Raw genomic sequence first — 17571 nt, 5'->3', positions numbered from 1 at the left:
GGCCTGAAATACTCATCAAATCAAAATGGCGGTTTTGCTGCGCAGTTTTCGGCATGGCTTCCCAAGACTTTTTCGTGGTTTCTCTCATGATAGGTTTCTGGTGCACAACAGGACCTTTGCCTCCATGCTTCGCTCACAAAGAAATTTTTTTTTTTAGCACCATACATCGAGCGAGACATTTTATTGCCACTTATCAAAGATCCTATCTCCATATCAGCCTCCACCCATGTACAGTGCACAATAAAACACATCATTCCAAATTCCGTATCTCCCTTTACATCTTGTCATGAACACAGATGATGTTTATTAACAAACTGTCAGGTTGCAAATCTCAGGTAGGCCCGAGGTCACGACAAGAGCAACAAACCAGCCACAAACTCCACCGGCTGGCGATCAACCTCTCGTCTTGGTGCTCACTGGCGGATGAGCTTGTGGAGTCTGAGCTGCATGTGGATTAGATTCTCCTCCAGCGTGGACAGGCTCTTCTGCAGGGAGTTTGCCAGGTGCTCGCGGGCCGACGCCGATTCCCTCGCCTGGGCCAGATGCTCCTTCATACTGCCAACGGCGACGACCGTAAATCACAGGTAACAACATGGGCGATCAAGGAAAAGAGACTGATAACTTATTGAGTCTAGCAATACCCATTAAACGCCACTAGATGGCGGCGTTGCCTCGTGGTTGTAATTACAGGGTGTGTCGTTTGACTGCTTATGTAAGTAGTTCCACTAAGTTATACTTTGGATTTCCTCGTTTTAAACGGGAATTTTTGCCTGTTACCTTATCAGAATGGTCTAGACTATAGTTTTCCCCCCTCGTTTTCAACCCCCATATTAGGGAGGTCGACTTAACCACATAACTCAAAACTGACCAATTTTTCCCCCTATCTGTGTCTGAATAACATTAACTCGAATGAAAATAAGACAAGTCATTTACAAGGCTTAAAATGATTATACAGCATATACGGTACCTCTCATTTGAGATAGTATGCATCCCTTTTAATGCACTTTCGTCAATTGCCGCCTAGTTGTCTCTTTGTTGTCAAGGACGCGGGTGCCCGGATCTTTTTTTCGGCGGATTTTGATGCATTATGAAAAGGGAAAGATGGATTGGATTCTCTCCCTCAGCCCTTGGATGTATGCTTGAACAAGCCTATGCGGATGTCGGCAGGTGGGGGGAAAAACAGCTAAGGGCAACCTTGCGTGCTCTGATCTCACAACAGTTGTCACTCGGGAAAAGAACATCCCGGGTAAGACAATCAGCAAATCATCCCCGAAGACCTCCATTTCAAACAGATCGGACGAGTTCGAAGATGACTGCCCGTGTAAGAGTAACGAGGATGCTTGAACAATTTACGATTTAGAAGCGAGGTCGACCTATACTCTTGAGAAATACGGCACTTTCTGTCAAAAGTGATTCAGTAAGTCTGATATTTTTCACACTTCTGTCTACCATCAGAAAGATTTTTACAACCAAGAGCAAGACCATGTCAAAATGTACCTTAGCATATGTTGTGGGGTGCAAAAAATGTGAATGGCGGGCCGCAAATGGCCCCCAGGCCCTAGAAAGCGTAACTGTGAAATCACCTGGTGAGGAGTCCCCCGTCCTTTCCCTCTTTCCTCTTCTCCTCCAGCGAGACGAAGACCTTCTCCATGGTGTCCAAAGCCTCGGCCACACTTCGGTGGTCCGAGAGCACCCCCTGCACCTCCTGGCTGGCCTGCCGCTGGTAGGAGAGCCCCCCTTCCTCCACGCCGCAGGAGGAGGTCACCGCCTCCAGGGCGGCTTGGTTCTGCATCGCCAGCAGGCGGGACCGAGCCAATTCCTCGGGCCCGGCTAACTTGTCCCAACAGATTCCCGTCGCGGACGGCGGTAACCAGAAACGCTGCGTGCAGTTGGGCTGCCCCGTGGGGCTCTCCGCCGCTGGGGTGCCGTCGGCGAGAAAGCGGTACCCTGGGGAGAAACCGGACCCCTGATCTTCATCGTTCCAATGGTCCTCCTCTACGGTGACGTCTTGGCTGAGGGCGCACGCGCAAAGGCCCAGCAAGAGCCAGGTCCGACTCCACATAAACCTGCGCTGCATCTCCACACTCTGAAACACACACATGTGATAATACGCTAGTTGAAAATGACCCGACTTGGGCTTTTTGATGCTTTTGATGTGCGATATCAAAGGAGAAGCATACAAAAAACACAAGGAGGCTAAAATGTTGCATTGATTCTCAAAACATGTCGACTTTCAAAATGCCTCGCGGCCGTCCTTTTTAAACGAGAGGTCAAGACGTATGCCCTATAGGTGTCAAATTTAGCCGGTGTCGGGCTTATTTACCGCCATTCAAAATGGTCAATTTTGGACATATTGAAAAGTTTTATCATGCATTTTCCCCGATTCTTGTATTCATCTTTTCAACGGAAACTCGCGAATGGGGCGCAGTAGAAATTTTAGTGTCAACACCCCAAAACCACCAACTTATGCCATTTGGCAAGCCTTCCAACAACTTTGATGATTGGGTTAGCTATTTGTGAAATTTCAATAGTTTGAACTTGCCTTTGGAAATATCCTCACTTGCTTGCAGTTTCCTTGAGAGAAAAGAGTGGCGCCGCGCTCGTTCGCTCCGGCTGCCTGAAGTCATCGGAAAGAATGAGTGCTGGCGAGCAACGTGCGCCGGCTCAACCTTTGCTGTCCGACATCGGCAACACCCCGAAGACGTTTGACTAATCGGGAGCAGACGGCACACACCAACGCAAGTAAGTCCGGGAAAGGCCTTTTTACAGGCCCCTAAACAACACCGGGCATGTGGCCAACACCGTTTTAAATGTTTTTTATTTTCAACACCACAGAGTTTTATTTATTTATTTTTGGAGGGGGGGGGGGTATTGACGCCGCCTGTGTTTACAAAGCTCCAAGCCAGATCGCTGACGTAAGAACTTTGGAATGGGAAGTGAGTGAAACACAATCCACCAGTCAACACAGTGGACACTTCATTAGGGACGCCAAGTAGTAACCACACGATAGTTTGTTTGTTGTTGTCGTCGGTCAGGGTGTCCAAACTAAGGCTTGAGGGGCCATTTGCGGGCCGCCATCTTCATTTTAGCAGCATAAAGCAGGAGTCAGGGAGCCCTTTTACAAAGCACATTTTCCAAGGACACCCATTGCTAATGTTTGCGTAAACAAAACAAGAAAAATCAAATATGTGTCCTTTTTAGAAATAGATGAATGTAATACTTAGTTTTATTAATTCACCATCTATTTTTATAGCCTTCTTTAGCATAACACTTAAGTTATCAAAATGGTTCTGAATCGTAATGCAGTAAAAATTAATTTAAAATTTGGTCAATTAAAAAAAGCATCATAAAGCATTAAAGAGACCAAGAGTTCAAGTAAAATAAAGTTGTTCGAAACGTTAGAAAGTTTTGCAACCCCCTTGAAAGCTTGTTAGTTGTTTTAGTGACATCTAGGGGTAGCACACCGATTGCCCCCACCCGTTAACCCGTCTGCGCATGCGCTTCTTCCGCCCCTCCCCTTGTCTGGCAGGCGTCCGCGGAGTGACGTCACTCGGACCTCGCTGTCGCTGCCGCTGCCTACTCGGCTGTTGTCGGCCGGACCTTCGGAGAAAACCGCCGCGCCGAGTCTCAGCCGAGCCACCGCGCCAGCCGCCGCCGGGAACGGGCACCGACGATGGCCTCCGACGGCACGGACGAGCGCTCGCCGCTGCTGTCCACTCCCAACTCGGACAACGTCACCCCCAACGCGCCGCCCTACCTGCACGATCCCAGCCCCCGAGGTAGGCTAGCTTGCGGCAGACGAAGCGAAGCGAGGCGAGGGCGAGAGCGAGAGCGAGGGCGCCCGGCCCCGTGGGTGGGGGGACCGGGAGAGGAGCCTGGGTGGGGGGTGGAGGCCTTGCGGGGGCTTGTGGGAACTGGAGCAGTGGGCTACGGACCGGAGGCCTGCCGGAAGAATTGCTACATCACCGCTTCGGCTAGGCCTGGAAACATCATCTGTTTTGATGGCTCCGTAGCGCTACAAAGTGCGTTTTCTGGCGTCATCGCACTCAATCTGTCGTCACCGACATGAAGCTGAATAATATTTGATTTGGACTCAATATACAGTCTTTCCTCGTCGTATCGCGCTCATTTTTTTTTAATCCACATATCGTTAGTCTAATAATAGCTTCTCGTTTGAACGTTGCTGTGGTGCAATCATTAAAATGCATCTCATTTGAGGCGTATCTCAAGGTTTTTTTTCTCACTGTCATCGATTTTTACACCTCGTTAGCAGAGCATCGTCCTGTTTGTAGTTTTGAAAATCATGATTTAGCATAGATTCCATCTTCACACATTATTCTGACTCGGATAACTGATCAACTACACCGCAGGTGTCAAACTAGCTGCCTGCGGGTCGGTTCTGGCTCACGAACTGGTATAATCTGGCCCGCGAGATGTTTTTGTTTTGGAAAGTATTAAAATGAGCTGAAATTTTGCAATAAGTGAAAAAAATCAATTGCAGTCCTTGGCATCGAATGAGTTAAAGGTAATGTTTTATGATTGTGATGTTGCGCTTGTAATATTTTGGACAGTATTAAAACAGAACTATAAATAGCATGGTCTCATTGGGCCGGCCCACTTGTAGTAGTTGTTCCTCCTTGTGACCCGTAAGACAAAAGGAGCTTAGTATAAAAAACATCAATGAGGGTTTTTTTGGGTTCGAATGAGTCAATCACTTCAATTTGATCGCGATGGATCCGAAGTAAACGATTGTTGCCTTCCCCGGAAGCGGAACTGCCTCCGCCGTACACGGCCATCGCCAGCCCGGACGCGGGCGGCGTTCCCGTCATCAACTGCCGCGTGTGCCAGTCGCTCATCCACTTGGACGGCAAGCTGCACCAGCACGTGGTCAAGTGCACGCTATGCAACGAGGCCACCGTACGTCCTCGCCGCCGCCTCGGCGCCCGGCCACGCCCGTCAATCGTGTCGCTTTTGTCGTGTTTGCAGCCCATCAAGAACCCGCCCACAGGGAAGAAGTATGTGAGGTGCCCCTGCAACTGCCTGCTCATCTGCAAAGACACTTCGCGGAGGATAGGATGCCCGCGACCCAACTGGTAATGACTTTGAATTGATAATATCAATGTAAATTGACTGTGGATATGCCGATAATATCTATTTTTTTCGATGCTGCTAAAGCAAAAGGATGACTCACAATAATTCAACTAATGGGGCGCGCGACCCTCGCGTCGCGTTTGCTGTGTTCCGACAGCCGACGCATCATCAACTTGAGCCCGGTGATGGTGATCCCCGAGGAGCAGCCCGCCCAGCCGGCCCTCCCCGCGCAACCCGAGGGCATGCGCGTGGTCTGCGGCCACTGCGGCAACACCTTCCTGGTAACGCGCACCTTTTTTCTTTTTGCCGCTTTTTTTTATATATAAGCAAAAGCTGGTCGTTACTTGAGAAACCGTGACGTCGTCTTCGGGTGACGGTTCGTGACAAAATGGCCGTCCTCTTGAGACTGAAAAAACAAAACAGGCGGCTTTTGCTTCTTAAATTATATTCTTAAATTATATTCCACCGAGAATAGTAATTTGAAGTTTATGTTTGGACGAGTAAGTCTTCAATAATATTTTGCAATACTTTCCCCCCATTCGCTGCAAATGACTATACATATGGTCATTATATATAAAATTATGTCAATAAACCTAAAATGGTATCCTTTTTAATATAAAGGAAAGAAATTGTTAACATTTTACAGTGTTTATACAGGTTCATACAGGACTGTAGACAAACATGCGATTAAGACCAAATATTTGATGTTTTTAGTGGTCATTGGCAGCGATTGAGTATGGATCAAATTGCGTGTGTCGTTTCAGTGGATGGAGCTGCGTTTCAACACCTTGGCCAAGTGTCCCCACTGCAAAAAGATGTAAGTACACAAAACACGCTAAGAAAAAGAGCAGAGGGCCAGAAATGGGGTGATCTCGCCCCGCGCCTCGCCGCGCCGTCACATGAGAGGCATGTGAGAGCTGAGAAGAAAGCGGAGCGCGCTCATGTGACCCAGCCGACCAACGAGCGTCCCCGTGACGCGCGCCGACGTTTTTTCTTCGCAGCTCGTCCGTGGGCAGCGCGCTCCCTAGGCGGCGCTGTTGCGCTTACATCACCGTCGGGATGATCTGCATCTTCATTGGCGTGGGATTAACGGTAGGTGTGGCCTTGTCGCCTTTGCTTGCTCTACTGGACGTGCGCTGTGGCTGTCGTATGGGCTTAAATTACGATCGTTTTTTTTTTTCAGTATATTTTTTTGTTTGTTTGTTTTGGGGTTTTACTATCAGCTGCTTTTAATTTTCTTCCAAATTATTTTGTAATTTATTTCCTGCCAATATTTGTGGGGGTTTTCTTTGTTAATTTTATCTTTATCTTATCTGAATTTTTCAGTTTTCCTTTCATATTTGTCCTTAACTTTTTATATCTGTTCTCCATGATTTTTCTTTTTATTATCTGAAATGTGTTTATTTTCATGTGGGAGTTTTTTCATTGAGTTTTTGTCCTATCTGCTTTGGACAGTTTTATTTATTTTTTTCTAAGCTCTATTTTTTGTTGTATCTATATATTTTTTTCCAACAGTAACGATCCTTTTTTTTTCCATTTTCTTTCTAACATTTGTGTTTTTATGTATTCATTTTATCATTGTTGTTGCTAATATTTTCTTTTTTTTCCCTTTGCACCAGGTGGGTACTCGGGACTTTGCCCGGCGCTACAACGCCACGTACGTCTCGTGGGCGCTGGCCTACCTGGTGGGCCTCATCTGTCTGGTGCGGGCGTGCTACTGGGGCGCCATCAAGGTCAGCTACCCGGAGAACACATTTGCTTAGGAGGCCCCGCCCCCTGACCGGTTCGCCTTTTCGTCTCCACCCGCTGATACGACACACTCCTTTTTTTTCCCTCCCCATGACTGACCAAGCGGAGGCGTGCTGCGGAGGATTACTTTTCGCTCGTTGCACTACGGTTTCTCTCTTTTTTTTTTTTAAAGGGACAATGTGTAAGTTTTAGAGCCTTTTTCATTAAAAAGGAATAAACGAAACGATTATAAATTTCAAAAACTTGCAAATAGATGTGTTCTTAACGACCAACATTAGGTTTGAAATATAGTTGTAGGTCTAGTTATCGTAAAATGATCTTACATGGGGGGTGGCGCTCCTCCGGAGGCTGCCATGTCTTACGTTATGGCTACGGGCAATCCGTACGCTGTAAATCTTCACGTTGTCCCTTTAATGCCAATTTTCAATGGTTTTGCTGCTAGTGACCAGCTCATGGAAGCTGCGTGGCCATTTTACTGTAACGTGGGGGTGTCGGGACGCTACAGGTTGCACAAAAAATAACTGCTGTCAGCCGTGAAACGCTCTTCCACTCGACCGTTCTGGACACAAACAGCTAGCGCGTTTGAAACTCCCACCTGTGCCAATAGTATCGCCAGAGCGTCTCGCCAACAACCTCTACCGCAACTTTATTTTGTTTCATTTGTTCGCATTTAAAGCAGTACAGCAATAATTTATTTGATTTGATTTTTGACCTCCCGGTGCGCGCATGTCAGCCGGTTTACGTTGGCGCCCGTCACTCACGTTCCTGCCTCCTGCCTGTCAACTTTATTTGAAAGAATGTAACCCTAAAGTAATCCAGAAGTAAGCTTGAAGTAGCGCTCAGCATCCCGTGGCGTTTTCCTTTGGAATGTGACGATGGTGAGCGACAACGCGTGTACATACTGTGGAAGGCAAAAGGTTGGTTCTTTTACAAAGTGATTATTTATCAATAAAAAGACAAAAGTCGACCTATGTTGTCATCTTCTTGCTGCCTACAAGTGCATTTATTAGTCATGTCACATTCGGTTCAATAGCTAAGTATTTTATTTTTTCAATTGAAATTCTTTTGCTTATGGTCAATGGTGTCATTTTTTGTTCAGTATTTTTTTTATTCACGTACGTAATATGAACGCATTTACTGTCTGCAACAAGTTTTGTCCAATATTGTGATTATTTTCTAATTACTCAAGGTAAAAAGTTGTTCTGCGATGGTGAAAATAAGATGCGCTACCGTAACTCGTCGTTAGATGGAGACAAATACATCCACTTGAAGCCTCAAGTTCGAAGGTAAAACAAACACTTGATCTAGGCAACATTTTTTATTTCACGTATTTTAAGCTTTAGCGGCATGAAAATATACACAAAAGACAGAGGTATGTTAAAACCATATATTTCCTCTATTGCTGCTACAATCTCAATCCCAAACGGAGAGATTACGTCACACCCAAAACAATGACGTTAGTTGATCAGAACACCCGGAGGTCGTTTTTTAGAGTGTCAGCACACGAAAACACTAGAATGTGCCAGAATGTGCATGTATCCTTCGTATTTATTTTATACGTTGGCTTTATTCCAAAGATTAAACATGAAAGTAACTACTTATGTAACGCTTGTTATGACGTCGTATATGCGTGTGCGTACTCCGATTGTGAGTGACGGCCTTGCTCTCAGTTGTTGTTGAGGACCCACCATGAAGCTGAAAGAGAAATGCAATGGGAAAATGTAAATAAATCATAAAAATGACAATATACAATTATTACCAATGCAGAAATATTTCCAAAGACTTTAAATAAACAGCGTGAGAAATTTGCTATTTTTAAAAGTATAATTGTGATGCAGTCGAATGTGGCACATTGGTACTATGGAAAAAAAAAAAAATATTTGAAGATTGCCCCCAAAATGGACAAGAAAATTGAAAAAAAAAGTACAGCACACAATTTTTTTTAAAATGTAAAAGGAAAAGCACATGACGACATGCCACGCGAGTCTCGAGTCAGTCGGGTGCAACATTTGACATGACGTTTTTATGAAATAGCGTGAGGCGATGCTGCGAGGCGTTACCCGGAAGCAGCATGGTGGTGACGCTCTCGGGGGTCTCCAGGAAGTCCACGTTGGCCCTTTGGAACGTCTTGCTGGAGTTGCTCTGCAGGTGACTACACAAACACACGCAAGCCGCCTTTGTGTAAGATTACGTTGTTGTGCCGCTAGATGGCAGCAGCCGACCTCAACGCGCGGCCGCCGCAAACGTTCGTATGTACGATACTCGTGAACTGAGTTTTGGGAATAAGGGAAAACTTACTTTTTCCACACGTTGTTGTGCTCCCAGAATTCGTAGAGGATGAAGCGCGACTCGTTAGCCAATCGCTGAAGCACCATGCTAAGTAAACAAAAAGCCCTGCGCGTCATCATTTTATTACATCATATTCCCCAAATCCACATGCGCCAAGGAGATGACGTCATGGCTTTGTCAAGCCCGAGCGGGCCGCAGCGTCTCGTGTGTCGCAAATGTCGGAAGACGCCGGAGGCTGCTGTCTTGTGTCAAAACGCGAAGCGACAAGGGAGAGAGGGATTCGGGGTCACGTGGGGTGAAAGAGGCACAAACACGCTAATGGTTGTTGCGCCTCGCTCGGAGTGTTATGTGTCGCTGACGCGCTGCCATGCGATTCGTCGCCGTACCCTCCACCAAAGGATGGATCCGTATCATTTCATCCGCACCCGCCTACTTTCCCTTAAATGTCCCCTTCTCACCCAACCATGCGTCCATCATACAACCCAGCTTTACATCCATCCGTCCATCTTTTCATCTGCAGACATCCACCACTTTTTTTTTTAATCATCCATCACACAGCATGTTTACACTAACATGTAATCCGTCCACTTTCGTTCATCAGTCCATCCATCGATCCATTCTATAGCCACGAATCACCCTTTCATTATCCACCTGTCCATCATTCTGTTCATCAGCCATCCATCAGCCATATTGTCCATCCATCCGTCCCTTTTCATCAATCCGTCCCATCGTGGCATCTGTCCATCCATCCTCCTTCAGCCCATCCATCCATGGGCCCATCCAACCACCAACTTCCCCATTCATCCGCTTACATCGATTCATCCGAGCTCCCCGCCCACCCGTTGCCCCGTGAAGCACTCGCGCATGCCAGCGGACGCGTGCGCGCGCGCGCACTGACTGTAGACATCCGGTCTGCGTGCCGGCGGCGTCCATGTAGTGTCTGAGCGCCGCACGAAAGTCGTCCAGCTCGTCCTCCAGCACGGACAGCTGCCTCTGCACGATCAGGATGTGCTGTCCACACACGCCGGCCAGAGACAAGGTGTTGAACAAAGTAGCGTCGCCATGACAACCGCACATCACCGCCGCGACGCACCAGCTTGCTCTCGGGGACGTCGTCTTCAACGGGCTCCAGGCGGATCTCCTGCGGACGTGACACGCACGCGTCACGCTGATGCGCTTTGCACGATCGTTGTCTTTTATTTTGCTTCTTTTTATCCCTGCACTCTTTGGGAGCACATTTCTCACATTTCCAATTCCAGATTTCTTGATCGGGCTTTTTTTTCCTATGCGTGTGGGCGAGTGTCATTTCTTCACATTGTTCTGCTTGCGCACGTGGCATAATTGGGGCTTACAGGCATAGACGGGATAAAAAAAAAAAAAAAAAACGTAAGGTAAGACGAACCCTCTGTTCCAGTCGGTCGATCAGCTTCTGCAGCCTGTTCACTTGGATTGTCCAGTGGCTATCTTCCTCGTACCCACCTGCTAGAAAAAGAGAAACAAAAAAAACATAAAATTGAGACTGGATTCTGCTTCACAGAACTTCTAGACCGCATTATTTGTGCCTGATAGCTTATGGAGCTTCAGGAGCCGCTTATTAGTACTTTTAGATCAGCTTCAGGTCTGGTAGCAGCTTCCTTGGACCTCTACTGGATCCTGCTAAAATGTTCTCCGAATCAGGTAGCCTTCTACTAATACGTCTTTCTGTCTGGAACCAGGTCTGAGAGCCACCTCTCTTAGATGGGGTTGAGATCTGGTAGAAGCGTCCTTGCACCTCGGCTGGATCAGGTTGCCGTATGGAAACAGGGAGCTGGATCAAAATACCTCTCTTTCTTCTGGAGCAGGTCCAGTCTCGTACCTTTCTCCTGACGTTTACGGTATCTGAAGCGGCGTCGAGCCGGGCCTTACCCGAGTTAACCAGACTCATGATGGGGTTGTTGGGGGACAGGCTGTTGTTCCTCTGGAGCCTCCGGTTGGAGCGGCGGCCCGACCACTGGATGGGCAAAACCTCCGGTTTGGCCGGACCGTGTCTGTGGGAACAAAGGACGCTTCAGCGATCGGCATTCTCCTCCGCGTGCGCTCCTTCTTTCGTAACAAGCGCAGTGGAAACGACGTGCCGACGAATTCATTAGCCGGCGACGAGAGAGTGTCTGCGGCGGCGGGCGCTCGAGTGTGGGCGGAGGTGCTAATGGGCCGGTTTGTCCTCCCGCGCCGTCTTATTCCGGGCGACAGGCTTTAATTGCTCCGTGCGACACGCAGACCCCCTCAGACTTCAATAAAAAAAAGCGAAGAGGCTTTGAATGTTCCCTTTTCACACGTCTCAAAGCGACCACGGAAAGCAATTAAGAGCCGCTCGAGTCCTCTGGCAAATATTCGCCAACGGGGGAATTCCCGCCACTTCCGAGACGAGGGAAGGAGAAGAAGGGACGCGCCTCCGGGAGTCGGGGACCCTCACGCGAGAGCCAAATTGAGAGGACGCGTGATGAGCGGCGGCGAGAGAAGGAAGAAGACGCGACCAAGGGACGTCAAGCCAGCTTGCATCGAAGATGGCGCCTTGGGCCAAGGCCAGGGAGAAAAACAACCTGTTTGCCAACACATTTACAATTGGAGACATTCCGGCTCATTGCGGCTGCTAGCGAAATTATTGGGAGCAACCGAATATTTTGGACGTGACGCGGTCTCGTCTAAATCTGGACCGAAAGCGCGGCTTATCAATAAGCCCTGGGAGGGACGAGCTGCCATCCCGGCGCCATGGCAACAGTTTTATCGGCGCGTGTCGCGCTCTAGCGCGCTGACCTTCATCTTTTACTTCTCTCCGGTTCAAAGGAGCTCATGCATTCTCCCCGCGGGAGGTGGCATGTGGAAAAAAAAAAAAAAAAAAAGCAGGCGGTCACGCGCCGCTCCGTCCTCTCACTTTTCTCGCCGCGTCTGCTCGGCCGTGGTCTCCATGGCGCATTCCAGCGAGCTCTGCAGCGAGTGAAGCTGATTGGTCGTCTCCTTCAGCAGGAAGCGGGTCACGAACTGCTCCAGGTGGGTGGACTCTTGGTAATCCTGTCCATCACGAGGCCACCCAAAAAAACAAAAAAGAGCTAAGCGATAATAAGCACACGTTGACTTCCAGTCACTCAACGTCTAATTAAAGTCGGGCCCGCGGGATGGCAATTCATTAAGATTCGTTAGAGCGCGGACGCCCGCATGAAATCCGCTGAGCGCGTTTGTTGTTTGGGTTGTGTCAATTTGGGAACCCTTTGTGGCACCTGAAGCCAAAACCAACATCATTTTTCAATGAATCATTGAATGAATGACAATGAATGATTATTCATGACAAATGGGAGCAAAATCCGGGAAGCAAAACCCGGAATGCGTTTTGCAAACTTAGCAGGAAGCGCTTTTGCTAACTTAAGTTGGAGCCACTTTTTTGGGGGGAGTTTGAGACTACGTTGGAAAACAGTGGCTCGCACCCCCTGTGAAATAGCTTTTCAGCCAAGTAGCCCTCAACCCGTGCAAAAAAAAAAGCATGCCATCAGTGTGTGATTTAGTCAACTTTAGACCCTTTCAAACTTCCCTGGCCCACTTGATAACCTACATGGGAACCGTATATGGAAATCCAAGCTAGGATTGATTCATTTTGTGCAGTTTTGTTTGTTTGTCAAAGAAGCACAGCTTGATGCATAGTAGCCAAGCGTTGCCGCGCACGCGTGTAAATAGCGTCGGCGTGTCTCCGCGCGCGCCAAACATATTGGCTCTTTCTAAGACGCCCACGCGCATCAATGCACGGACCGCATATAGGCGCCAAACAGACGCTTCCCATTTAGCTTTCCAAATACGGTTCCGCTACTCTTTGGATTCATTCAAATGAGCCGGCCTACCTTCTTTGTCTTGTCCATGGCCTTCAATATGGACATGTTGAGGTCCTCCAGGGCGCCAAGGACATTCTTGTATTCCCCCAGGTGTCGTGAGAAGTACTCTTCAAAGAAAAGAAAAAAAAAATAGCCAGCTGACATCCACCAAAGCGACACACGCGGCGGCTGCGGGCGCCGTCGGGACGTAACTAGAGTCGCTCAGGCGGCGGGAACCTCGGGCCGGGCGGCGACCCGCCCCGTTGTCCTTTCAGCTACGCGTGGCGTTGCGGAGTGGCGTTTGGACGCCATCGGGAAACGCAAGCAAAATCAAATCAAGCGGACTTACCACACAGTTCGTCCGTGTCCACGTTGCTGCAGTGTAAACACACACGCGCGCGCGGGCATGTCAGTCCAATGAATCGCTTCTTCAAAGTCAAATTCACAATTCAAAGCCGCAGTGTAAAGTCTTTGTCGGCTGAGGATAAAGAATCTATGCCCGCGAGTATCGATTATTCCATCAATCGCATGATCGGGTCGAAATTTGCACGGGTATATGTTTTTCCCGTTCAGAGTTCATTCATCAATGATTGTTGTTATTTTTGACTGTTTAAAGAGACAATTTACGAAGAGTTAAGCGATGCCCTGCGGGAGGAAATGACCTTTCTGTCTCGGTCATCGTTTTGTCAAGGTCACATCACAGATCTTATTTTGATTAAACACAAACGGCAAAATGAGAATAATGTCTGAAATTGAAGGCTTTCAATTTCAGTTTTGGATTAAATAGCGGCGCCAAACGATAACGTGACGACTTCAATAGCCGTCGATGAATTTGATCGTCGATTAGTTGTCGACGAATTCGCCGGTGAATATTCTCGTACGGTTTATCTCCATGTGCTCGTGTTAATCATAAGCTGTTTTGAACCGCGCCGATATGGACGCTACTTTAATTAGCCTATCAAAGACCTTTCCGGTTATGTGTTAGCATTAAGCTAGTTGGAATTGAGGTGATTTTTGAAGGCTTTTGGCCCCATCCGACGATATCTGAGAGAAGAACTTTCTCCCGTGACTGAAAATGAAAAACCGCAGACAGGGAGTTGCAAACACACGCACACGAAATCTTCTTTTTTGGCGGCGGCAATAATATCTTGGCGAGAGATCCGTCTGAATATTTCATGTGCCCCGATTGAAAGATTGGGTTCAAGCCTTGCGAATGGCCGCTCACTCGGTGCGGTGGCTGTCGATGGCGTGGAAGAGCTCCTTCAGCTCCTCCGGCGTCAGGACGCCGTCCGAGAAGTAGGCCTTGAACTCGTCGAAGGACAGCTTGCCGTCGTCTGCGGGCGGAGACGAACGCTCGCATGAATCGTGCGAAAAGCCAGGATGCTAATGTTGCAAAAGAAGTCGTCATTCTTTGCAGAGGATAAAGAATATGTACGTGTCAATATCGTTTAATCGGTCTGCATCTTGCTCCACGCTTTGTGTTCCATAAGTCCAAATCCAAATAAGTCGCAGTAGGTGTCTGCTGTGTCACATTGATGGGGGATGTGGCTCAGGCATAGAGCCATTATCGGAAAGGCCTGATTATCAGCGCCGATTGTCGGCCTTTTGGTGCATCCGATGGCCGACGGATCGCTTTAAAAGTACTGTATGTATTTATATTCATAATTCACTTTTTACACTTAGAGACGAGCGAAATGTTTACATGTCTCTTATTTTGAAATTTTGGAGAACTTTACAAAATTATATTTGAACCTTTTTGTTAGGATTTTATGGAAAATATATGTGTTTTTTATTTTAATCCCATTTTTTTATATAATTAAAAAAGAGATTAACGTTGTCCAAATTTGAAAATATATTTATTAAATTTATCATGTACCATGCTCCTCAACTACTCATCAATTTTCCTTGATGAAAAGCTGCCACGGCGGCGGGTCTGGTCACTTTTGCTGTCTCCATGGAAACGGGCCATCAGCGGGGAATCACCGAGCGCAACAACGACACCGGACGGAACGCCACTTACCGTTTTTGTCCGCCCGTCGCAAAATCTGTAAGACAGAACATGGATGTTAAAGTTGCGCGCGCGTGATGGCGAAGCGGCGCCTTGCTAAATTATTGATGCGGATGTCCCACATTGGACATGAAAGGCGAGGTGACCGCGTCGCTTTTGAACACATCAGTCAGAGTCGGGGAAAATCGCGTCGCCCGCTCGGGCTCCACTTACTCATGGGCGCACCGTGCGCACGGACCCCCGCGATCTTCTTACTATTCCTCCTAGCACGAATGCTTAGCATTGCTAGTGTAGCGCTTCACCTAGCTGACTTTCCTGTCACTATTGTGGGATCGATTCCAACGCTGGTTCCCGTTTGCACTCGACCCGTGATCAGTTTCTCAAATGCCGTTTAAAAAAAATGGCCGGCTACCGGTTTTGTAGTGGTTCACATAGCTGACTTCCACACAAGGCCCCGTTCTCAATGATCCTCAGACCGACTGCTGATCACTCCTGGATTTTGTGTCCAGTACTTACGCAAAGAAACGCCGGCTGGGCCATTGATAGTCTAGTGCCGTCGGGCTCGATTCCAACCGTCCCGTGATGGACCGCCATCGCTCTCTGGCATATTTTCAATGCACGCAAAAGGATTGGCGGGCTCTCGGAAAGCGTAGTTCACATAAATAAAACGGGATCGAATCTCACCAATTCCTGACCTTTGCTCGATGATATTTACAAAAAAAACAAAAAACAAACGTGATGGACTATGAGCGGAGCGTCGGGTCACATAGCGGACTTCTACACAATTAAACTGGGATGGGGTCACATCCAATTCCTACTCAGTGCCTCTTTTCTTGAGCTTATTGGAATTGATTGTCTGATTTTGTCCTCACAAAAATATGGACATAAAATGGATAACTGAGAGTATAATATTAGTTCACATAGTTTACTTTGCATGGAGTTGCGTGAGACCATTTTCAAATCTTCCATGACTTGACCGGATGTTAGTGTTAAACTAAGTTTCCAAAAAAAAAAAAAACACACACACACACAGACTGTAAGATTGTGTAGTAGTTTACATGGCTGAGTTAATACTTTAAGACGCCTCAGGGGCAAAAAAAGAAAAAAAAAAACCATCAGCCCCTGCCATCAGTTTCACCAAACTACATGAAATTTGACAGACATGTTTACCGTAGCATGCCACACAAAAATGTCTCAAGGACCTATGTCCGAAATTAAACAGGAAGTCGGCCATTTTGCTTTGAATTGGCCATTTTGGCCAAATCCTTGGAATTTGATCACCTCCTATGCACATAACCATACACGCACACAAACACGCATGCTTGATACCAGTATGATAAGATGCACAGAGCAGATCTTCATCTCTTGATTTCTTGAACCCAATGTAAATTTATTTCAAATGCAGGAAACAATAATACAACGTTCAACACCAAAATATCACAAAAATAACTATTTTTTTAACCTCCATTTTTTTTTTGTAATTTTGTTTTTAGGGTGCTAAGGAGGCTAAAATACTTGTGATAATATTCAAAAGAATATTGTACTTACATCAATGAAAATGGACATTCCCTTTTTCAGCTCAGTCTGGACGCCGGGCTCGTCGCACACAGGTGCCACTTCTGAGCAATCCATCATCAAAAATGTCAAATTTGGTTTTTGTTTTTTTCCCTCCTTTTGGAAAGTGCGCAGGAACGTGAAAGACTGGAGGAAGCTGCGCTCTGCCTCTCGTTTTCTGTAGCTGGTCACAAGCAGCGACTCTGCAAACTGTCAAGCTGCCGGAAATACACACCATTTCCGTTTTGGATAACAAATCGCGTTCTCTAAAACAAAATCTCTTTCGACGCTGTTTTTCAACAAGATTATTCGGGATAAAACATGGAGAGAGTCATTCTGAATTTCAGCGACTACTCGTTTACAGCAGTGCAGATGAGCAGATGCTTTTATTTTGGCGGCATTACATGCTCTCTTTCGTTTATTGTAGAAGAAGTTGATGCAAAAAAAGCGTGAGAAAAATCTGTAAATCCTATTAAATGTTGAGTCCTTTAGTAATTACACATACTTTTTAATTATGTATGTATGTTTTTTATTTCAACGATTTAATCTTTTGTTTTTTTTTGTACTTCAGCAATTTAATCTCTTGTTTTGTTGTCAAAAAATACGATGAATCTTTAAAACAAAAACAAAGCGATTGTGCCATCGGGCAGGTGATAAACTGTGCAATGGCGCCCTCGAGTGGATCCCCGCGATGGTGCATAAACATTTACATTTTGTAGAACTCAAATTCGCAATGAGGAAAATGTCAAATTGTCAATAACAGAAAACTGTCCATGAACCCAAAGTAAATGCATTTAATCGTAAAATGAAATTAATATCTTTTTTTTTTTTTTACATGTTCAAAGACGGGTCAAAGTACATGTCAGCGTAATCAGTGATAAAACGCGGAATGACAACCTGCAGTGAAGTTCTTGGATAACAAAAGAGTAAATATAATTATGCAATAGAGTTATATTTATTCAGTGGGTTCACGAGGCCAGGAGCAGTTTGTGCTAAACACGCATGACTATCGGCTAGGCATTAAAGCTACAGCACGGCTTGTTT

The 17571-nt window shown here is 46.8% G+C and overlaps 3 protein-coding genes across 5 annotated transcripts; 1 reads left to right on the top strand and 2 right to left on the bottom strand.

Annotated features, from left to right (window-relative positions):
- Positions 1-166: 166 nt before the first annotated feature.
- On the bottom strand, positions 167-3929 carry LOC148405993 (uncharacterized). 2 transcript variants are annotated; one of them, XM_088404837.1, is made up of 4 exons: positions 3557-3929; positions 2543-2617; positions 1584-2086; positions 167-555 (listed from the first exon to the last, which is right to left on the bottom strand). In XM_088404837.1, exons 3-4 carry the CDS (start codon positions 2075-2077, stop codon positions 414-416), a joined length of 636 nt encoding a protein of 211 aa, XP_088260963.1. In that variant the 5' UTR covers positions 2078-2086; positions 2543-2617; positions 3557-3929; the 3' UTR covers positions 167-413. The 2 variants fall into 2 exon arrangements, with proteins under 2 accessions (XP_088260963.1, XP_088260962.1); XM_088404836.1 differs by having other exon boundaries at positions 2543-2709; positions 3557-3927.
- On the top strand, positions 3517-7807 carry pip4p2 (phosphatidylinositol-4,5-bisphosphate 4-phosphatase 2). The gene is made up of 7 exons (XM_088404834.1): positions 3517-3779; positions 4769-4917; positions 4987-5093; positions 5249-5372; positions 5856-5908; positions 6093-6183; positions 6711-7807. Exons 1-7 carry the CDS (start codon positions 3674-3676, stop codon positions 6852-6854), a joined length of 774 nt encoding a protein of 257 aa, XP_088260960.1. The 5' UTR covers positions 3517-3673; the 3' UTR covers positions 6855-7807.
- A 336-nt stretch (positions 7808-8143) lies between these two features.
- Positions 8144-16798, bottom strand: necab1 (N-terminal EF-hand calcium binding protein 1). 2 transcript variants are annotated; one of them, XM_088404492.1, is made up of 13 exons: positions 16522-16798; positions 14986-15010; positions 14191-14299; positions 13315-13340; positions 12996-13093; positions 12041-12177; positions 11035-11156; positions 10532-10608; positions 10223-10270; positions 10028-10140; positions 9139-9216; positions 8901-8992; positions 8144-8535 (listed from the first exon to the last, which is right to left on the bottom strand). In XM_088404492.1, exons 1-13 carry the CDS (start codon positions 16606-16608, stop codon positions 8507-8509), a joined length of 1041 nt encoding a protein of 346 aa, XP_088260618.1. In that variant the 5' UTR covers positions 16609-16798; the 3' UTR covers positions 8144-8506. The 2 variants fall into 2 exon arrangements, with proteins under 2 accessions (XP_088260618.1, XP_088260617.1); XM_088404491.1 differs by having other exon boundaries at positions 10532-10611; positions 16522-16781.
- Between the last annotated feature and the right edge of the window lie 773 nt (positions 16799-17571).

Source organism: Hippichthys cyanospilos, chromosome 21 (assembly GCF_059441005.1).
Source record: "Hippichthys cyanospilos isolate Australia breed blue-spotted pipefish chromosome 21, RoL_Hcya_1.0, whole genome shotgun sequence".
NCBI classification, from domain to species: Eukaryota; Metazoa; Chordata; class Actinopteri; order Syngnathiformes; family Syngnathidae; genus Hippichthys; species Hippichthys cyanospilos.
The sequence above is the reverse complement of the archived record's forward strand: the minus strand, read 5'-3'. Positions and strand labels throughout refer to the sequence as shown.

Excerpts from the sequence above, each read along its gene's own strand:
- LOC148405993 (XM_088404837.1), bottom strand. The coding sequence starts at position 2,077 with ATGCAGCGCAGGTTTATGTGGAGTCGGACCTGGCTCTTGCTGGGCCTT. Across the intron at positions 556-1,583 it reads GACGGGGGACTCCTCACCAG|TATGAAGGAGCATCTGGCCC; the intron begins GTGATTTCACAG and ends CGCCGTTGGCAG.
- pip4p2 (XM_088404834.1), top strand. The coding sequence starts at position 3,674 with ATGGCCTCCGACGGCACGGACGAGCGCTCGCCGCTGCTGTCCACTCCC. Across the intron at positions 5,373-5,855 it reads ACTGCGGCAACACCTTCCTG|TGGATGGAGCTGCGTTTCAA; the intron begins GTAACGCGCACC and ends GTGTCGTTTCAG. Across the intron at positions 5,909-6,092 it reads TGTCCCCACTGCAAAAAGAT|CTCGTCCGTGGGCAGCGCGC; the intron begins GTAAGTACACAA and ends TTTTCTTCGCAG.
- necab1 (XM_088404491.1), bottom strand. The coding sequence starts at position 16,608 with ATGATGGATTGCTCAGAAGTGGCACCTGTGTGCGACGAGCCCGGCGTC. Across the intron at positions 11,157-12,040 it reads GAGCAGACGCGGCGAGAAAA|ACACGGTCCGGCCAAACCGG; the intron begins GTGAGAGGACGG and ends TTGTTCCCACAG. Across the intron at positions 8,993-9,138 it reads CACAACAACGTGTGGAAAAA|TCACCTGCAGAGCAACTCCA; the intron begins GTAAGTTTTCCC and ends GTGTTTGTGTAG.